This window comes from Anopheles maculipalpis, chromosome 2RL, assembly GCF_943734695.1.
Source record: "Anopheles maculipalpis chromosome 2RL, idAnoMacuDA_375_x, whole genome shotgun sequence".
NCBI classification, from domain to species: domain Eukaryota; kingdom Metazoa; phylum Arthropoda; class Insecta; order Diptera; family Culicidae; genus Anopheles; species Anopheles maculipalpis.
In genome coordinates, this window is record NC_064871.1 from 28,897,224 (window position 1) to 28,915,323 (window position 18,100).

At 40.8% G+C, this 18,100-nt stretch overlaps 3 protein-coding genes across 3 annotated transcripts in view; 2 read left to right on the top strand and 1 right to left on the bottom strand.

Moving 5' to 3' along the window:
• LOC126559075 (coiled-coil domain-containing protein 25) overlaps nucleotides 1-18,100 on the top strand; it is a 318,194-nt gene that overhangs the window by 118,822 nt on the left and 181,272 nt on the right. The gene's annotated exons all lie outside the window — the stretch shown is intronic.
• Nucleotides 1-18,100, top strand: part of LOC126565981 (serine protease snake-like) — a 320,396-nt gene that overhangs the window by 14,966 nt on the left and 287,330 nt on the right. The gene's annotated exons all lie outside the window — the stretch shown is intronic.
• Nucleotides 965-3,079, bottom strand: LOC126557451 (protein 5NUC-like). The gene is made up of 4 exons (XM_050213233.1): nucleotides 2,853-3,079; nucleotides 2,642-2,792; nucleotides 2,320-2,576; nucleotides 965-2,162 (listed from the first exon to the last, which is right to left on the bottom strand). Exons 1-4 carry the CDS (start codon nucleotides 3,077-3,079, stop codon nucleotides 965-967), a joined length of 1,833 nt encoding a protein of 610 aa, XP_050069190.1.

An 18,100-nucleotide genomic window follows, 5' to 3' on the forward strand; every position in this document is an offset into this window, starting at 1 on the left:
GATGTTATTGTATTACTTTCATATTGATGATAACTTTATAAAGCTTGCCAGTAAGTGCTGTCTAAGAAGATCGAAAATGATGATCGCAGGTGCAAAGACACAACATTGAAAAAGTAAAAATGAAGGAAGTAGACGATAGACAATTTTGGACAGAACCAAACAATTATCATCAATTAGAACATACAGTCCAATTGAACAAAACTAATCGATAGGTTTCTATATGTTTCAAGAAAAATGTTTAGATTATAGCAAATAAATTCAGCAGATCTGCTTTGTAATACAGATCTCCCAGTGCTTCCTAGATTGTGCTGAGTGATCGGTCGTGAATTTTTAAGAATAGGAATAATTTCACAATTCCACTCTAATTTTGTAGTAATTTGGAATTATTCATACTTAAACACAAAACCACAAACTGTTCAACAATCTACTGATCGATATGATTAAATCCCTTTTTGAGTCACGCGTGCAGACAAAACTCAGGTGGGTTGGTACAGGTTAAAGTAAATTGTTAGTACGCCGCGGTTAGGATAGAATCGCTTGTTGTCATGGAAGGAATGGAAGCAGACACTAGGTTTCACTAAGAGTGAGGTACTAGTGAGAGTAACGATAATGATGGGACCAGCATGGAGCATAGCGCCCTTATACCAAGACTTAAATACATAAATAAGCCAAGAGCACTTGGAAATACTACAGTTACAAAAATAATATTTTTTATTTGTTGTTTTTGTTTTTTGTGTTTTTGTTTTTCCTCACCAACTATGTAACAATAGAACATACAACATAATACTCAGTAAGTTTGTGTTTCTCTGCTTTTTCTTGTTGCTGCACTCAACACTGATCGTAACCAACATGCTCTATCCTCTAAGATCGTCTCCTAGCTAAGTAACAACTGGCCCAGGATTAATCATCCCTATTTCTCAACAGAGAAACCTAATCCAGCAATCTGTTCACATGTATCTGAATGTTACATGTACGTCAAAAGTACTGATAGTAGCATCATTCCAAGGGTGGAAATCGTAACACCGTACACTCGTTCAGCACCACTGTCCTCGGTTGTGCTGGTGGTCATCATGGTGGTAGTGTCTGCACCCGGTCCGTCGGTACTGGTGCCGGGCGGTTGTCCTTCCATACGGATACGCCACTCGATCGCAGGATAGATGGGCGAGTACTGCTTAAGGTACTCTTCAGTAATTTCATACTCACCGAACGTGAGCAACTCTTTCGGTGAGTTCGGAAGCATATCATACCCATCGCCTCCATCGTACAGGAACTGGCTCAATAAAACACGATAGTGTTCGTCGTCTTTCAGATCCTCGTACGCCGGTACCTGGCAGCGGGCGCAGCGCACCTTAACGTGCACTACGCGCTGCATCGGAGGTCGCGTTAGATCGTACTCTACGTTTACGCCTGCCATCTGCAGGAACTCCCCGTAACCAGATACACCGTCATACCGATGGACACTCTGTTCTAGCATTTGGCGTAGCTGTGTGCCATTGATTTCCGTCACCACCATTGCATTACCGAACGGAAGCACTGTCTTCAGATCCTTCATACTAATCGGACCTCGGTTTATGGACGCCCGTATACCTCCGCCCTGTATGAACCCGATGGCTGCGTCTGTCCAGAACCCATCGTTGCTCTGTTCGCGCGTTGTCGCATGCGTGATGACGAGCGAATCGGCAATCATGTTGCCGATGTTACATTCCTCAAACCGACACCGGCTAGAGTCGAGAAACACCTTCGACTCTCCAATCTCTGCGTCCAACGCCAAAATACCGGGACGATAGAGTTCCAGCAGCTGCAGTACATCGGAGTCTCGCTCTACCGTACCGTTCAGCAGTATGGGACTTCCGTCCAGTTCGATCAGGTTGCCTTCCGCGTCGAACATAAGGTGCAGATAGCCGAGATACTTGGTGTAAGCGTATGCCTGCACCACAGGAACATCCTTTCCGGCAGCATTCTTCACCATCACCGGATACGGACCGGCCGGATCTTCGACATCCGGCGCGGAGCCACTGTACAGGAACGTATGCGAATGACCACCAATGACAAGATCCACATCGGGACAGTGGGCAGCAATTTCTTTATCCCGTTCCAATCCACTGTGACCGAGTGCAATGAGAATATTCACTCCTTGCTCCTTCAATGCGGACGCCTCTTTGCTGAAGGAAAATAAAAAAAAAACGAACCGAGCTGTAATATGATGTTGCCAGTTGGATTTCTGAGAAGATGCACGCCATTGCATACTTTTAGGCGTATTTTTGTCTTCACAGACGTAACATCCCGATAACGCATCTTTAGTTATTTGAGTATACTTACTTGATCGTGTCGATTTCATCCAAAAACTCGACCGTATTGGTCGGCGATAATTGTTTGGTCTCCGGAGTCAAATATCCGATAACACCTATCCGTACGCCCGCTTTCGTAAAAACAACGGACCGCTGTAACGATTTTGTCGACTGCATTTCGGGTGTTTTAGATAGGTCAAGATTAGTGACCAGCACCGGAAAGTCGACCTCGTTAAGGAATGGAACTAAACCCGCCACACCCAGATCGAACTCATGGTTGCCTAGTGACTGCAAGGGAACATTAAAGTTACTGTTAAAATGCTTGTTAAACGTTTGAAGTTGTCACGACTCACGATTGCATCGGGCTTTAGCACGTTGAGGAAGGCGGCCGTAATATTGTCCTTAAAGATGGAAAACCAAGGCGTCCCGGTGTAAGTATCACCGGCATTGAGATACAACACCGGAAGGCCACCGGCAGCTTCAGACGCTCGGTATTCGCGTACTCTGGTCAGAAAAATGACAATGTATCAAAACTTATCACTACTATCAACACGATCTACTCACTTGTGCGCAACGCGTGCAAATCCTCCATAGCAATGGTTGCTAGCAACGTCGGAAGGTTGGCATTCGTTGCTATAAGCTCCGGTTTGCTCGAACCGGGCGTGCATGTCATTGTTGTGCAGTATGATAAGCTCCAAATCTCCCGCTTTTGGTGCAGCAAGGGTACCGCAGGTGGACGTTGCAAGCAACATTGCTACAAACAGCACGTTTGGTGTTAGTCTCCGTGCCATGATGGATTTAGGATTTGTTCAGTCTTTCGTGGTGGTAGGACTTCAGACGAAGGCAGGATATAATTTCTGGCCGTTTGAAAACAAGTCCAAGGGAGAGAGAAAAAATGTTGAAAGTAATAAAACCAATTATTGTCTACTTAAGGATGCAACACTTTACAACTAGATGCACTGAGCTACACAATTAATTTACGACCTACAGAGATTTATCTTAACCACTCAGTGCCATGCTTCCGCACGGTTACGAATCACGTCGAAAAATGATCTTCCCCGTGACCATTTACGATCATCCCATCATTAAGATGGAGGCCAGACCATTCAACATCTTGCTGCTGCTATCAATAACAATTGTCGCTTATCAAGCGGTCTGTATTGCCGTCGTTTGAAGTTGTTCGGTTTGTTCGGTGGTCCTCAACATGCGCGGTGCGCATTTGCAAAGTCACACGCGTTCACTTTGGAATGGGGCTTATCGTGGGGGACTCTGTCAGTATATCTCTGACGTCCTGCAGGAGCGCTAACCCATACACACGCGTCCCATATCTTCTATCCCCCCGAAAGGGAACCATGCGGGTGGTAGCGTGCGCCCTGGATGGTGCACACTGTCAAGCCTGATTAATTGACAATAAACCTGTTGTTGGCAATTTTGATCAAGCGTTGAACTGTAACGTATTATGAACGTGTAGGTAATGGGGAAATAGAGTGTTCAAGAGATTATATACAGTGGTAAGCTTATTATTTGGAACACGGTTTTCTTTGTGATATGAAGTCGATATAATTTTCAAACAAAATAAAACATGAGACATAGAAAAATATTGTTTTTCTTTTTCGATACCAAATGATGAAGGCCCGCCCTGAACGCTGTACGATTCCAAATATTATGCTCGTGAAGAATAGGGGGATTAAAAACATTAGTAGAGGAAAAGCGAACCACGAAAAAATAAAATAAAAGTAACGTGTTGCAAATATGTCCCTTGTTCGCATCGTTGTAGAACAGACTCATTAAAATGAATGAAGACGAAAGAAGAGGATTCGTACAGTTTGTTCCTTTACATTCTTGTTCTCTTCTGTTTTATGTCGTACCTGTTGTAACGTATGTTTTTGCTACACCATCGAATCCGTGACATGCTTCACGTAATTGATTCAGTCTGGATTTTTATGTTTGTGCTCAACTGTTTGGTGCAAGAACCACCCGCTGAATCTGTTTCAGAAGACATTTTGAAGCAATTTGTGATTTTTGAAATGTATTTGTTAATGGGGAAACAAAATAGTTTTTTTCTTCTGAAATTACTTATTTGTTTTTACGTTTGAAAAGGAAATAGAGAAGTACAATGACAAACAATAGAAGAAAAACTCAAACTTCAAAGCACAAATGCGTTCAATACTTTAACTGAGAATAACCATATCATATTGCTTTTAGAAATCAACATCAAAGGCGTCAGTCTTCAAACGGCTGAACCGGAGTTCAAATCCCATCCGGACCGTTCCCTCGTAGTACGAACTGACTATCCAACTGACTGCCTAGAGGTCATTAAGCTCAAGAAGAAGAATCGTTCTACTATCAACATCTTTTATTCAATTATTGCTTTTTCTGTTATCAACCCTGACCCATTTGTAGGTTGAAACGGAGGTTGAAAAGGAAACTATAAAAGCAAAAAATTGAATTTCAAAGTTAACAGATTTTCTCATGTTTGCTAGTTTTAGCGTTTAAATGTGGAAATTCATGAATGATCTTATTTTAAATGCTTTAGTCATGTCGGAATGATCATGAATAGCCAACCAAATTTTACAGAAGAAAAACGAAGCCGATTAGTTGAAAGTCGACATTCTAACATCATTCTAAAGCGTTTTTTAACAGCGTCTTCTGCGGACTTATTCTATTGTCTATAAGAGTGTATTCATGTAAATTCCACCGTCGGTTGACACTTACTCCTTAATTAATTGTAGCTCCCTCCAAGCCAACGTGTTCAATCTGAGCTACGATGACGTTAATTGCTTAGTATGACAGTGATGACTAAATTGTTACACATTGTGCTAATTAATAGAAAAGAAGATTGAATCTGTGTCATTCCAGCATTATGCCATATTAGGAAAATACAGTGTTGAAAGTAATAGTAAAACTAAGCTGATATACGTAATTGGTACTAATGCTTTTGAAACCTATGCTTGGTAAAAGTGTTTCACAATTTATTACAAGCATTATGGGACACTAAATTTTTTTACAAAAAAATATTTTTTTGAGTTTGTGGAACTGCAAAATTATGTAATCATACTATTGTTTCGTCTCTGTGTATCCAAAATTTTCTCCAAATCATCCACAATAGATCACTTCATAATGGAAACGTCATGTCCATTTTGTCCATTCTTCACTGTTTAGACTAATGTACCAGCTCAAATTTAAATCACTGTGACATGCTTCGCTGAATAAGCTTAGTTTGTTATCATGTAATTGTAAGTGGTATCACGGAAATGACACAGCTTATCATTCTTGTTAAATAGCTTGTTACAAGCGTAGTAAACAAGTGTTCTTGCGCGTCTCCAGCCAAACGTGTTTTGGAGCCGGTGAAATACGCAGTATTTATATTGTTTACGATGAGACAGTTCTTAACTGTTTCTTGCCTTAATACAGTCAAGAATTTAATAGAACATAATTCATTACAAGCATCCGCCAATTTTTTTTGAATCCGTAAATGATTGCCAGTAATTGCTGTACTTAGAGGCGTTAAAAAGAATTGCTCGTTTACTGTTCTTCCACTAACTTTAGTGGCGATGATTTGTCGATTCTATTAAAATCTCCGTCCTTCGATTCAAGCCACATGAAGCGCATTGTTCCGTTGCTATCGTTGCGAGTAATTTGCTCATGCCCTACCCCCAATGGACGGGCTTAACTTGGCAAAACAATACAAATTACCTACAACATTGCAAAAACGAAAAATCTTTACAATTCAAACGGAAGAAAAAATGGCTCTTATCTGGCGATAAAATAAGCTAATGGTACGGGTTTACATTTGAGCTGCCTTCGTACAACTGTCGCTTCATACACGTGTTCACTCGTTTCGTTACTTTTTTTTCACCAACACCGTTTACAAATTCCGTTGCACTAGGTTCGTCGCTCACTGTACTACTTTCACTATCAGCGGTGTCACGTGCTTACAAGCATTCCCCTTCATCTATCACGTTCAACGTACAACACACGCACACCGGTACACAGTACAGTCGGTAAACAATTTACTCAACAGCACCGCACCGCACCTGCGGCACACGTCAGTGGGTTGACAGAATCGTCAGCAACCGTGACGCAAATACGAGACCAAAAACGAGCCGATCGGCAATCGAATGGTGTGCCGATGAGCTCTAGAACTCAATTCCACGGCTAGACAATCCCACCAAGGGAATAGATGGATATAATTAACTTTCAATCGACAGCCGGTCGGCTGGCCTGTTGCGCGTGTAACCCGGTGTACCGTGATGACAAATCGGCAATGTATGATCGACAGGAATAGTGCCAGTTAAACGTGGATGTGAGATTGTCGGTGAGATTTTAGTTACTGTGGATAGTACGACCGGAAGCATTGAGTAGAATCGGTAGTGTGAGAGTGAAATTCAGTATAGCTAGTATACCGAAGATCCAAGTGTATCCAGACAAGCGGTCAAAAGCCTCTTTTAGAATAACAGACATTTAACCCCACGAGACGGGAAAGGGGGATTTTTTTTTTGTTCAAAATTGCTTAGTTCACTGTTTTACAACATTCTTGTCGGTGTCTCCCTAAAGCTGCTACGACACCCCACAGGAAGGGTTAGTACTGAAGGGTTTTCTTCCTTTCCTACGCAACTCTGCCATCCGATGGGAGCGGCACGTTTCGCATCCTGTTATCGGCAGCCGGCGTCTCGTAACGTCTAGTGATCTATTTTCGATCTTTACGTGCCCGAAGCGGCACATTTTCTCAACACCGTGCAGAAGATTTTTTTGTTGTATTTTTTATCTCTTTGACCTTGTTTGTTATTTTTTCTAGTTCGGTCCTTTAATCACCCAGACAGTGTAAGAGACGCACACCGCACGTACGTTAATTTTAGGCCAAGGGAGACCGATCGGTGTAAGTGAAATGCGTGCGGCAACATGCTCAAACGCACTGTCGAAGATTGTTTTACCTTTTTAGTACTAGATATTTTATGGTTCTTGATTATCATCGGGGAAAAAAAGAAACAAATCCACTTCGAAAACAACATTTGACACGCACTGTATGCTGAAACAAACTAAAAACACCACCACACTCATTTTGCATCTTTTCCAGCAGCAATCTTTTCAAGCACCACTTATCGTGTGTATCGCTCGTGCAACGTGTTTTTAGTTGGCGATTGCAATGGTCACGTTTAAGGTCACTACCACTACTAGTTGCGCATTTTTCTGTATCTTCATCACTCACTATATGTATAATCCCACTTGGGGAACTACCCAACCGCTTGCACGCTGATTTTGGACAAACTCGTTACACGAGACGTTAATCACTTTCACAGCCTGCAGCATAGCACCCGAACGGCCATCAATATTTGCCGGAAGATAATAGATTTACTCACGTGATAGGTTAATGCACGCTGCCGCTGGTTCGGTCAACTGGTTATTGAAGTTTCCAGCACATGCCACCACGATGACGCTGCCTCTTTTTGCTTTTAGTACAAGATGTGGTAGTTCATTTTCGATGCGAAAATTACGTTTAAATACAGCTTGATGCTTAACTATATGTTAACCGAGGTCAGTTAGTTTTTTGTTTCGCTAAGACTAATTTCTACAAAAAAAATATATACACTCCAAGCTGGCGCGACGCGCAGATCCGTCGCACTCGTGCTCGGACGGCGATCGACGATACAATAACTATGGAGGATCGGTCGCATCAACATTTAGTCCTCTGTGTGGCCGCTCTTCGTTGCGTGGATTTTTGGTGTTGGTGTTGGTGCGCTATGCTTCAGCCTATCGTGTTGGGTGCGTGTTGGAATACATGTACACGAGGGATGCTGATAACTGGCGCCTAAAATTATCGTTGGAAAAGCTCTCATCACGCAGGATAACGTTTTGCGGTAGACATGAAGGAATTTAGAAGCTGGCGAAGGGCACACGCTTGATAGTGGGAAAAGAGAACGCAAAGAATGTGTTCATTTGTTGTGTGCTATCTCAGGCAGTTTAAAAGACAGATAGTCTGTCTGTATCTGTATGTAGACAGATAGGATTGAATGAAATGAGTCGAGCATGTGCAACGAACTGTTATGTTCTTTGAATTGACTGTTTTTATTTTTGGTTGCAATAGAAAAATGAATTTAATCACTCTAGTGTGATTAATCATCCAACAAAATCCCCGGCCCAAAACCAATCCATACATGCATACCAATTCTAACTTAAACTCGTTTTTATTTATCTCTTCCTACAAGCCAATACAATCTGTTCAAACATGGTTTTGTTGGCACCATACGTCATCTCTGGCGTTACGAACGATAAGATAGCACTTACGCCAGTAATGTGACATTGACGTGAAAAATGTGTCACTAAACGTATTAAAAGGGCGCTCATAGTTGCGCTTTATTTGATCATAAAACATGCAATTAATGTTTGCAGATAAATGTCGCTGTAAAGTGCGTTCGAGAGGTGAATTTCGTCATGAAAATGTATCGGTGACTAGAACGCGTGTTAGAACCACACTCGCGGCGTAACTACAATGCTGCCAGTAAGTCACATCAACCTGGTAAGTGGATAATAATTGATCGTTTTAGAACATTAAAGTGCTTCCGCGCGTTTTTGCCGAAAAAAGAGGTGTATAAGGGAACGCTCCATGTTGACTGGTTTTTTGATTGATGTTTTCATTGGACTAGTCGTATTGTTTGTTTGCTTTTTGCTTGGCTTCGAATATTGTGGAAGTGGCGTTAGCATTTCATACCGACTGAGTAAATAAAATCGTCTGAAAGCGTAGAATAGAAGTTTTTATGGTTAACAGTTGAAAAAAAATTCATAATGAAAGATGATTTTTTTCCGGACATAACAAAAAGCGTGAGTGGAGCTCCTACCAGGTAGAATCTGTTAACCGAAGGAGTAGTTTTTTTCTGTGAATTCCCTCGACGACGCTTTATCTATGTACGGTCCATTTTGCCAGTGTCCAGATCAATGAAAACAAATAATTAATAAATTATTATTAAATAATTTAAAAAAAGAATTGTAATAAAAAATAGTTTGAAAACTCTTTGAGATTCGAAACCTTATGGCGACTATTCACTCTACGGAATGAGTTATTTTATAACAACTCCCAAAAGAGCTGTTATAACTCTTTGGGTGAAGTTTACTTAAATCATTCATTGTAAAGATTGTAAAGTGTCTTAAGACGAAAAGTTCATGCTCAAATACGGAAATGAAATTTAAAAAATTAAAACTAACTAAAAAATTGTAACTTGTAACAAAAAGTAACGAGCGCTGAAAAGATCGGTAAGGTAAAATATCCGAAATAGTATGTGAAAGAGCTTTAATGTTGGGCTTCAAGTGCAATACAGCAGAGGATGGGTCGAATTCCTATCAAATTCAATAATGTCAATAATTATACACAAGCTAATAGAATCAAATATAAAATAAAATGAACATGAACATGTCAGAACTATGATTCCCAATCACAGATCATGCAATAAAATAAATAAGAAAATACCAACTCTGCCTGGTGACTTTTTAACGCTTAAATATCTCCTCCGAATATCAAATAGCAGCCCTTGCAACACCCGAAATATTCTGCGTAGCTTAGGTTAATTAGACAGTTTTATACAGTCACTTAGTTAGGTTGCTGCCATGTCAGATCTTCTTCTTGGCTTAACGACTTGGCTTCCAGGTCACGCCGGCCTTCTAATGAGAGTACTAGAGTTGCCGACACCACGTAGTTGGATAGTCAGTCCTCACCACGGAAGTACGGTCCGGGTGGGATTTGAACCCTGGTCCTGTCGTTTCAACACCGTCGCTTCGTCATTTCAGACGTGTACGCCAAAATGCAGGCTATCTGCATTACGGTGAATGAATGAATTATCGTAATTTGTTAGAGTAATTTAGTGGAAGTTAGTAAATTGAGCTAGAAAATAAACAGTTGCCACTGAACCCTCGACGTGACAACATCCGCATAGAGCTACCATTAAAGATCTTTTTTTGTTGATCTGTCAGAAGTGGGACGTTCCTACCAACAATCACTGCCATTACATTAGTCTCGTAGGGGAAGATAATAATAATTAAAATACTTGCACAATATGTTATTTGAATACTTTTTCGATGAAAATAACTGTATGCCACACTGAATTGAGAACGGAACGCAGCCCTGTTTCTTAACATCACTTTCATCAATCAGCACGAAGCATCAATGGCTTAGTTAATGCATACTTTTAGGCGGTGTGAACAAAAAGCATGTTATCGTGGAATTACATCGAGTAGTGCGTGTGTGTGTGTACGTAATGTGATTACTTAACAGCAGAAGAAACAATGTAGCAAACTTTACGCAACACTCACTGTACTGTTGTAACCTTGTCTCCATCCATAGCGAAGTATTTTCATATCTCCCTGCTACCGCGCTTCATGCTCGATTTCGGTGAAAAAGCGCTCCACTTTCGATCAACCTAATTGCACGGTTTTCCAACTAGGCTAACCATTAGTTTTCCGGCCATTTGCTTTGATGACATTTGTCAGAAGCAAAAGTTCTGCCAACGTTGGCCAACTTTTCGCCAACTGGGAAGCCTCACGCCAAGCACGATTGTACCATGGGCGACACTGCTGACTGCTGACAGGATGGGAGAAAGTTTTGAAATTATGAATTTCCCGTTCCACAAACGCATTCGCCGTGCTCCGAGGACCGAAATTGAAATGTGACTATTTGTACCGATTGCTGCCGGGAAGGTGTAGTTGGTTTGTGAAATGAACAACGGTTTGTGCAGCAGCAAAGTCACACCTTTCTAGTTTAGTTGGTTTATGCTGAATGCTTGTTTGTACTGCAGCAACAACAATTCGTTTCCGCATGGAAATTACTTTTCGCTGCAATTCTCAGGATCTTTACACATGCACAATCGCGTGTAACTAGTGGAGTTCCCGGATGGGCCCAACGACTGACGACGTTCGCAGAATAATTACGGGCAGTCAGAACACGCGGAAAAACTTCTGATAGATACGGAAACGGTATGGAAAAACTTTTTCCCCGGGTATAGACGATCACTTTTCACCCGTTCAAATTGTGCAGCTTCAACAGTTTCGGGGCAAACCTGCGCCTTGTGGGTTGGCTGTTGTAAGTGTGACGATGATGGGCATTGAAACTGAAGGCAAACTACGCTCGCTTGGTTTTATTGTTGTTGCGGTGGCATCTTTACAAGTCAAATGGAACACTTCTATGTCGGATGTAGCAGAAGTCTTTCTAGCACGCAAAGCCAGAGATAGGCGGCCTGGGGCGAACTAGCGATGCGTTGGTGAGTGGCAAATTGCAACGGGAAGTCATGGCTTTTTGCCACCAGTTGTCGAGTTCTAGCGTGGAAGTGCATTGTTTGACAACCTGCTGCCAGGATCGTTTTTATTCTACCGCCAGAGAAGAAACTCCGTTGCCTGGAGGTGTAATTTTTGAGGTAAATTATATCAAAATGTCGTTTCAAATGAGATGCGACATGAAAATGTGTCGCAGATGGGTGGAAATTAAAATTACGAACACGTTTTGTGCTCCAGCACAATGATGGATCATGGATGCAACACAAGCACGCACGAAATTGAGTGCACTGTGCTTGTGATGTTTACTTTATTATGTGGTGTTTATTTTGTGTCACAGTAAATTCAATAATTATCGTTATTACAAATCCACATTCTGCATTAGGCTTCGGGTTTCAGTAATTGACAACTTAAGAAATATTGATTTTACATAAAAAGTAATTCACTAGGGTAATTTACTTGCATAAAACACCATTTTCGATTCCCGTTTGATTCAAAATTCCGATGCTAGCTATTACAAAGTATCCAAGAGCTTTGTGGCACTGCAGTAAAAAAAAATTATCAAATTGTAGATAAAAACCTCAGTACGAAAATTAGACGAATTTTATAACTCATTCAGGGCGGGTCTAGAATGTTGCTTTTGTCAGTATTTTTTCCCCTGTTTTGGCTCTACAATAAGTACTTTCTCATGCAATTCGGCCAGGCCATTCAATAAGAATAAAAAAAAACATAAACAAATCCCATTCAAACGCCATGGATGGATTGCAAATCCCATCCGGACTGTTACTCTGTAGTGCTGACTTTTTATCCAACAACGTGGTACCAATAATTCTAGTTTACCATTCAATGGCCGGTGTTTCTTAGTAAGCTAAGCTAGTAAGCTAAGAAGACGAATATCAACTTCAAGACTAGAATTTGGAGGTAGAAGTGATAGAATTTAGAGTACCAAATTTACTAGACTAAAGAGTTCCTTACTAATATGGATAAACGTTTTACCACGACCACTGGGGCCGTCTATTCCTCCACACTATAGCTTCTTCGACTGAAGAACACCATCTACAACAATAGACGAGTTTCGATTAAGAAGGCGTTCAACAACGTGTGGCACAACGGGCTCATCTACAAGTTGTGCAGGTTCAGCGTTCCAGCTCACCTGGTAAAGATTCTGCACAACTATCTAAACGTTCCGGGTCGTTGTTTCATCAGGCACCTCCGGTGAAGCTGCAGTATCAGCTGGTGTTCCACAGGGCAGCAAATTAGGGCCTCTGCTCTATCTGCTGTATACTACGGACCTACCAGCCCTTCCCGCTGGTGCGCACATGTTCCTGTTCGCAGACGACATGGCCATCGCGACGAAGGATAGGACCCCTGCAGAGTTGAGGAACAGCGCCCAACGTTCACTGTCCAAAATCCAACAGTACGTTACTGACCGGTAAATTTAAAATCAAGTACACCAAGACCCAGGCGATAGTCATCCCTCATCGTCTGACAAACCGGCTCATCAATCCACAAACACACAACATCACCATAGACAGCATCCGGTTGCCGTGGAGATCCACGATCCGGTACCTCGGAGTCACTATTATACTTTTATACTATATGCTGTTCCATCACCATACAAAAGATACATCCCAGGAAGTTATATCCACTCATCAATAGAAGCTCCAAGCTCCATCCAAAAAACAAGCTAGCCATCTACAAACAGATCGTCCTACCCACAGCAACGGACGGCATTCCTGTCTGGCGTTCCTGTGCAAGGACGAATCTGCGAAAGGTAAAAACTGGCTGCAATAAATTCCTCCGACTCCGAATTCATCCTGGACGCTCCGGGCTGGACACGGCTCTACGATGAAGCCAACACAGCACCATTTAACGGCATAGCAGACAACATCATCAACCGGCTACAAGCATCAGCAGAAGCCTCAACTCACCAACTGGTGCAGAATCTAGTATTTAGATGATAAGTTATTTTGTAAAGTAGTTTGACTGGATTTTTAAGTAGTTGATTAGCTTGTAAGTTTGTACTAACCACTAGCCTTAGCGCAATATTAATTATTATGCTCAAATTCCTGCCTCTTGGCATACATTATGACAACAGCGCTGAAAAGCTTATTAGCTGCGTCTCGCAAACTAACATTAATCATGTAAATACTAACATACTTGAGGATGAATACATTAATCGAACAATAAAAATCCACGACCACCTTACTGATCACTGTAATAACTTGAGATGTAAGGTATCAGTACTTTTCATGAACTACTAAACGTTAAGATGAAGATGCAAAGAATCGGTAGATTTTCACATGGAGTTTATTTGTCTATATTGTACTCATGTGACGTAGCTAAAAAATCGAAAAAAATGAATTGATTAAAAAAATTGAGTGATGGTTTTGTCTAAGCAGAGTTAAATAATTTCTTGAACACATTTAAAAGGAAAAAAAAAACATTTGAAAATAAGAACAGAAAAAAATAACCGGGAGATCGTGGCAGGTTGTATGATGCTTATATGACAGATTAAACGCAGATGTTTTTTTCTTTTATTTAAAGAGGATTTGAGCCATTGAGACCACAATCGCCTCTTTACCAAACGAACTTATGTTGCTCAATCCGGGTTTGCCTTAGCATTGGTATGCCAAAAATGTATAAAATGAAAATCAATTTTTAATGTCGTTCCGAGAATACTGAGAAAGTTTTGTTCGTTTATAGCAACATCCAACAGACTACCTGTGCTATTGCATTACTAAAACGGATCGAATTACTACGTTGCATGGCGCTTTCGCTTCATATGACAGCTTCATTATCGCAGGAAGGCTTATGATTTGATTTTTCATGCATCACATAATTAGATTACACTCTACATGTACACAAACTCCAATCACACCCAGTAACAACCCTCAGCAAAGTATCGTTATCGACCAGTACGCGTGAAAAAAAGAGAACGAGACTCTCTTTATAGAAGAAGTAGGTAGAAGAAGAAGGCTGGCAAACGCGCATAGCTTTACAGCACAAAAAAGCCATTACATCGATTAACAGTTTTGTCAATGTCCGTGATTAATTGGCTGATAATAGTGATAAATGAGCTCGTAATGCGGAAGTTTGCGCTCGAAGGAGTGGGCGAAGGTTCAAGTTGATAAAACAATGTAAAGCTAGCTTCTGTATGATGATTTCGTTTGGTTATCTTCCGTAGACAGTAACTATCGGCTTATGTGTTAATATGTTTTGTTGATGAATTTATTTTGTTTTCTAGCTATGCCATGAGAAGTACTTTTTATGCTACTTATTTTTACACCGATCGAAATACAATAAACTTTTTTTAAAAATAAATAGCTGAAAGTCGATAAACTTATTTCTTTTCTGCTTCTTTTTACTTATTTGTTTACTTTATAAAGTATGAAAGTCAGTAAGTAAGTAAATAAGTTCTCAAATAGTTTCGCATGCTAGTCTAAGCATAGGCTTAGGCTGAAAAAAGACGATCATTTAATGTTTCAGGTGAAGAGTGACGATGAATGTTTACTTTATTTATTTAATCAGCACTAACAGTAGTCTCGCTCCTTAAATTTACTAATTATACTACAAAAATAATTCAAAAATGTGTAACAAATTATGTTACTTACATTCGAATTGAAGTATTTAGCAACATTTTCGTATTAACGTTTTGGTTTCTGAATTTTTAATTGTTCAATAAAGTTCAATTATGTAATAAAATTGTTATTTTTCTAAACAGAATAATGATGGATGCCGCTTTTGTATTGCCTTCAAGTATGTAATGCCTTTTTTCAATATTGATGTTTTCTAGGATAAAATTTATCCTTTAACAAGCATCTCATTTCGTGCACTAGATCCAACTAAAGCTTCGCCATCATTCTGGCAAACCTTCTGTTTCTTAAACGCAGTCAATTGAAGATCGTTCGAAGTCTTCCCATTTTGTTTTATCGATTTCTACAGCTAAAGTAAGTTAGTTGTTACTGATTTCGCCGAAAAGAGAACGCTTAGTGAACCTCAAGGACCGATAAGTAGATTTGCAAGAAAGGATTTATTTTCTTCAGCGTTATGCCTACGCGTGCCAACCCTTGAATCCCCGGGCGAAACCTTCGACTAATGCAATCCATCCTTCCGACTGATGGCTTTTAATTATTTGACCTTTGCTTTTCTTTGGATTTCGGTTAGGCTGTCTTACGATGCTTACACAAGTACAAAAGTGTTTAATAATACGTGTATTGATACTGTTGGATGGATAAAACTGTTTTCCTAGTAATGTAATATCCAATGTAATATATTTCCTAGTACATGTAATAATGGTCAAAGTAGCCTGCTTTGACACCGCCTAAATGTAGGCAACGTGTAATCGGAGCAGCATCAACGTAGAGCCATTTCTTCTGACAGCTTCGACGGCTTTGTTTGCCTTCGCGTCATGCTTCCTGCAGCCAGAATCAAGCAGGCCTCCCTTCCGGAACGATTTCTTCTCTTTGGTTTGACGACTAGAATCGATGCTGTGAATGTGAGTGTGTGTGTGTGTTTTTCCCCCTCTGAGACGCTGTTGTTATCTCCATTATTCTCAAGCATTAGCCACTCTGTCACTCTCTTCCGGCACACTGCACCCAATTGGTGGCTGTACTTTGTACACCAAGTTGTGCCCCAGATAGGCACTGGCCAAAAGCTCCTCCGGCGAAAGGTTCAGCCCGTGCTCGTTGGACATCCGTTTCAGCCGCTCGTACATGAAAACCGCCGTTAGTGGTCGCTCACCCGACCGTCGATCGCGCTGTTCCTCCTCATCGCACGCTTCCAATGGACTGGGTATCATGGTGATGTAATGGTCCAGACCCAGCTCCTGGTGATTGTCGCTCTAAACGGAAACGGGATATTCAATTTGTCGAACCGTAGAGGAGCGTAGGAGCCAATCAATTCCACTACGCGAGCCAGGGCACAGCTCTGTTGCGCGGAAATTATAAACGTACGCTTTCAACGGATTGCCGGGTACCGAACCGTACCGAACGATTGACAACAAGGAACTGCATGCGGCTGCATAAAGTTTCGTCCCGGTTTGGTCCACTTCACGTTGGTAAAATGTGTAATATTTCCTGAGTTACCACCCTCTCTTTATCGCAGGAATACGGTACGGTACGAGCTTTAACGTAGAATGTGCGCAGCCAAGGGGAAAACGAATCTGGAAGCCATATGATGTGGCCCACGGGTCGGGTGAAGTAGCAGCTGATCGAAGGGTTCGCACGTCGACGGGAAGCCCAACGGTCGTTGTGATGAAGGAGAGAGGTCACAGTGTGGCGACGAGAAAAAGGATACACAGGAGCGAGAAAGACAGAGAGAGAGGAATAGGACAGAATAGAAAGGAAGCTAGAATATGAAACCGCGCCTGTTTCCAAGGCGACGGTCGCTCAGTGTACAGAAGAGGCACAAAAAAGAAAGCATACATAGATTGGTTGAATTTAAAAGACCCGGTCCGTTTTCTGATTGAAATACGTATTTACATGTTGAATTGTATTTGATTACAATGTATTTAAAATAAAATATAAAAATTAAACAAAAGTAAATAAAAGAAAACAAAAAAGTAAAGAGCAACTAATCAACTTACTTTTGTAAGCAAATACATGCATATCCATGTGCATGTATTTGTATGCATAAAATTAAAGAAAAATTGATTTATTTTTAATTCATCAAGCCGCATTGTCAAAAGATTCATATATAATGACGAAAAAATGTACTTAGCATAAATTATAAAAAAGCAATGCTACAAAAGAAAATATTTAAAAACACAACTAAGAAAACACTTTTACAAAAAATCTATATAAATCAGTTACTAAATAAAAAAGCAGATAAATCAAAGGTAAGCGATTAAAACCATTCAAATGATTAAATACATAAATGAATAACCTCAATATAATTCCGTGTCGGAACATTCTCTAGGTGGATATTCATTTCAATTTCCGTTGCATATTTTTCAAGCCGTCTCACTTGGTCTGTTGCTCTCGCACACATGTGGCAAACGTGTGCCGTACAACAGTCGAGATCCTTTCTGCAGTGATGCATGAATCGGATTGGCCCATCTGGTTCGTGTGTTGTGTAGGATCATGCACACAGACCTCGGGCGAACTATGCGTGCGAACAAAAATGAAGCCACCGAAAACCCAACATATGTATGAATAAAATTAGCCGCAAAAGACGATATCGTACGAAACCAGCTTTCAACCGTTCTTAGGATTTTTTTTTTGCTAAGAATTCAAAATTGGAATTGCAAATACAGAATCTAATATTTAATTGGCTGTGCCGTTTCCTGTGGCTTCGCTATCAATGGCTACGGAACAACATTTTTAGAGCATGTGTTTAGAAGCTGGATTGCATATTCTTGGAAATAAAACGCTGCAAGCAATCACCGCCTGCAGTTGTAATAAGAACAATTCGTGATATCACATGCACAATGTTCAACAATTTTAAGACTCTTTTTTCTTCTCCACAGTGATCCAACCATTGAGCACGTACGAAAGTGAACCAGCAAACTTTTGCAATGGAACGGGTCACCCCCAACGGTTCGTTGCAATGCGGCT

Bases quoted from the DNA above. Each gene is read 5' to 3' on its own strand.
- LOC126557451 (XM_050213233.1), bottom strand. From the start codon at position 3,079: ATGGCACGGAGACTAACACCAAACGTGCTGTTTGTAGCAATGTTGCTT. The intron at 2,577-2,641 runs GTGAGTCGTGAC...GTTCCCTTGCAG, and splicing joins TGCTAAAGCCCGATGCAATC to TCACTAGGCAACCATGAGTT. The intron at 2,163-2,319 runs GTAAGTATACTC...ATTTTCCTTCAG, and splicing joins GATGAAATCGACACGATCAA to CAAAGAGGCGTCCGCATTGA.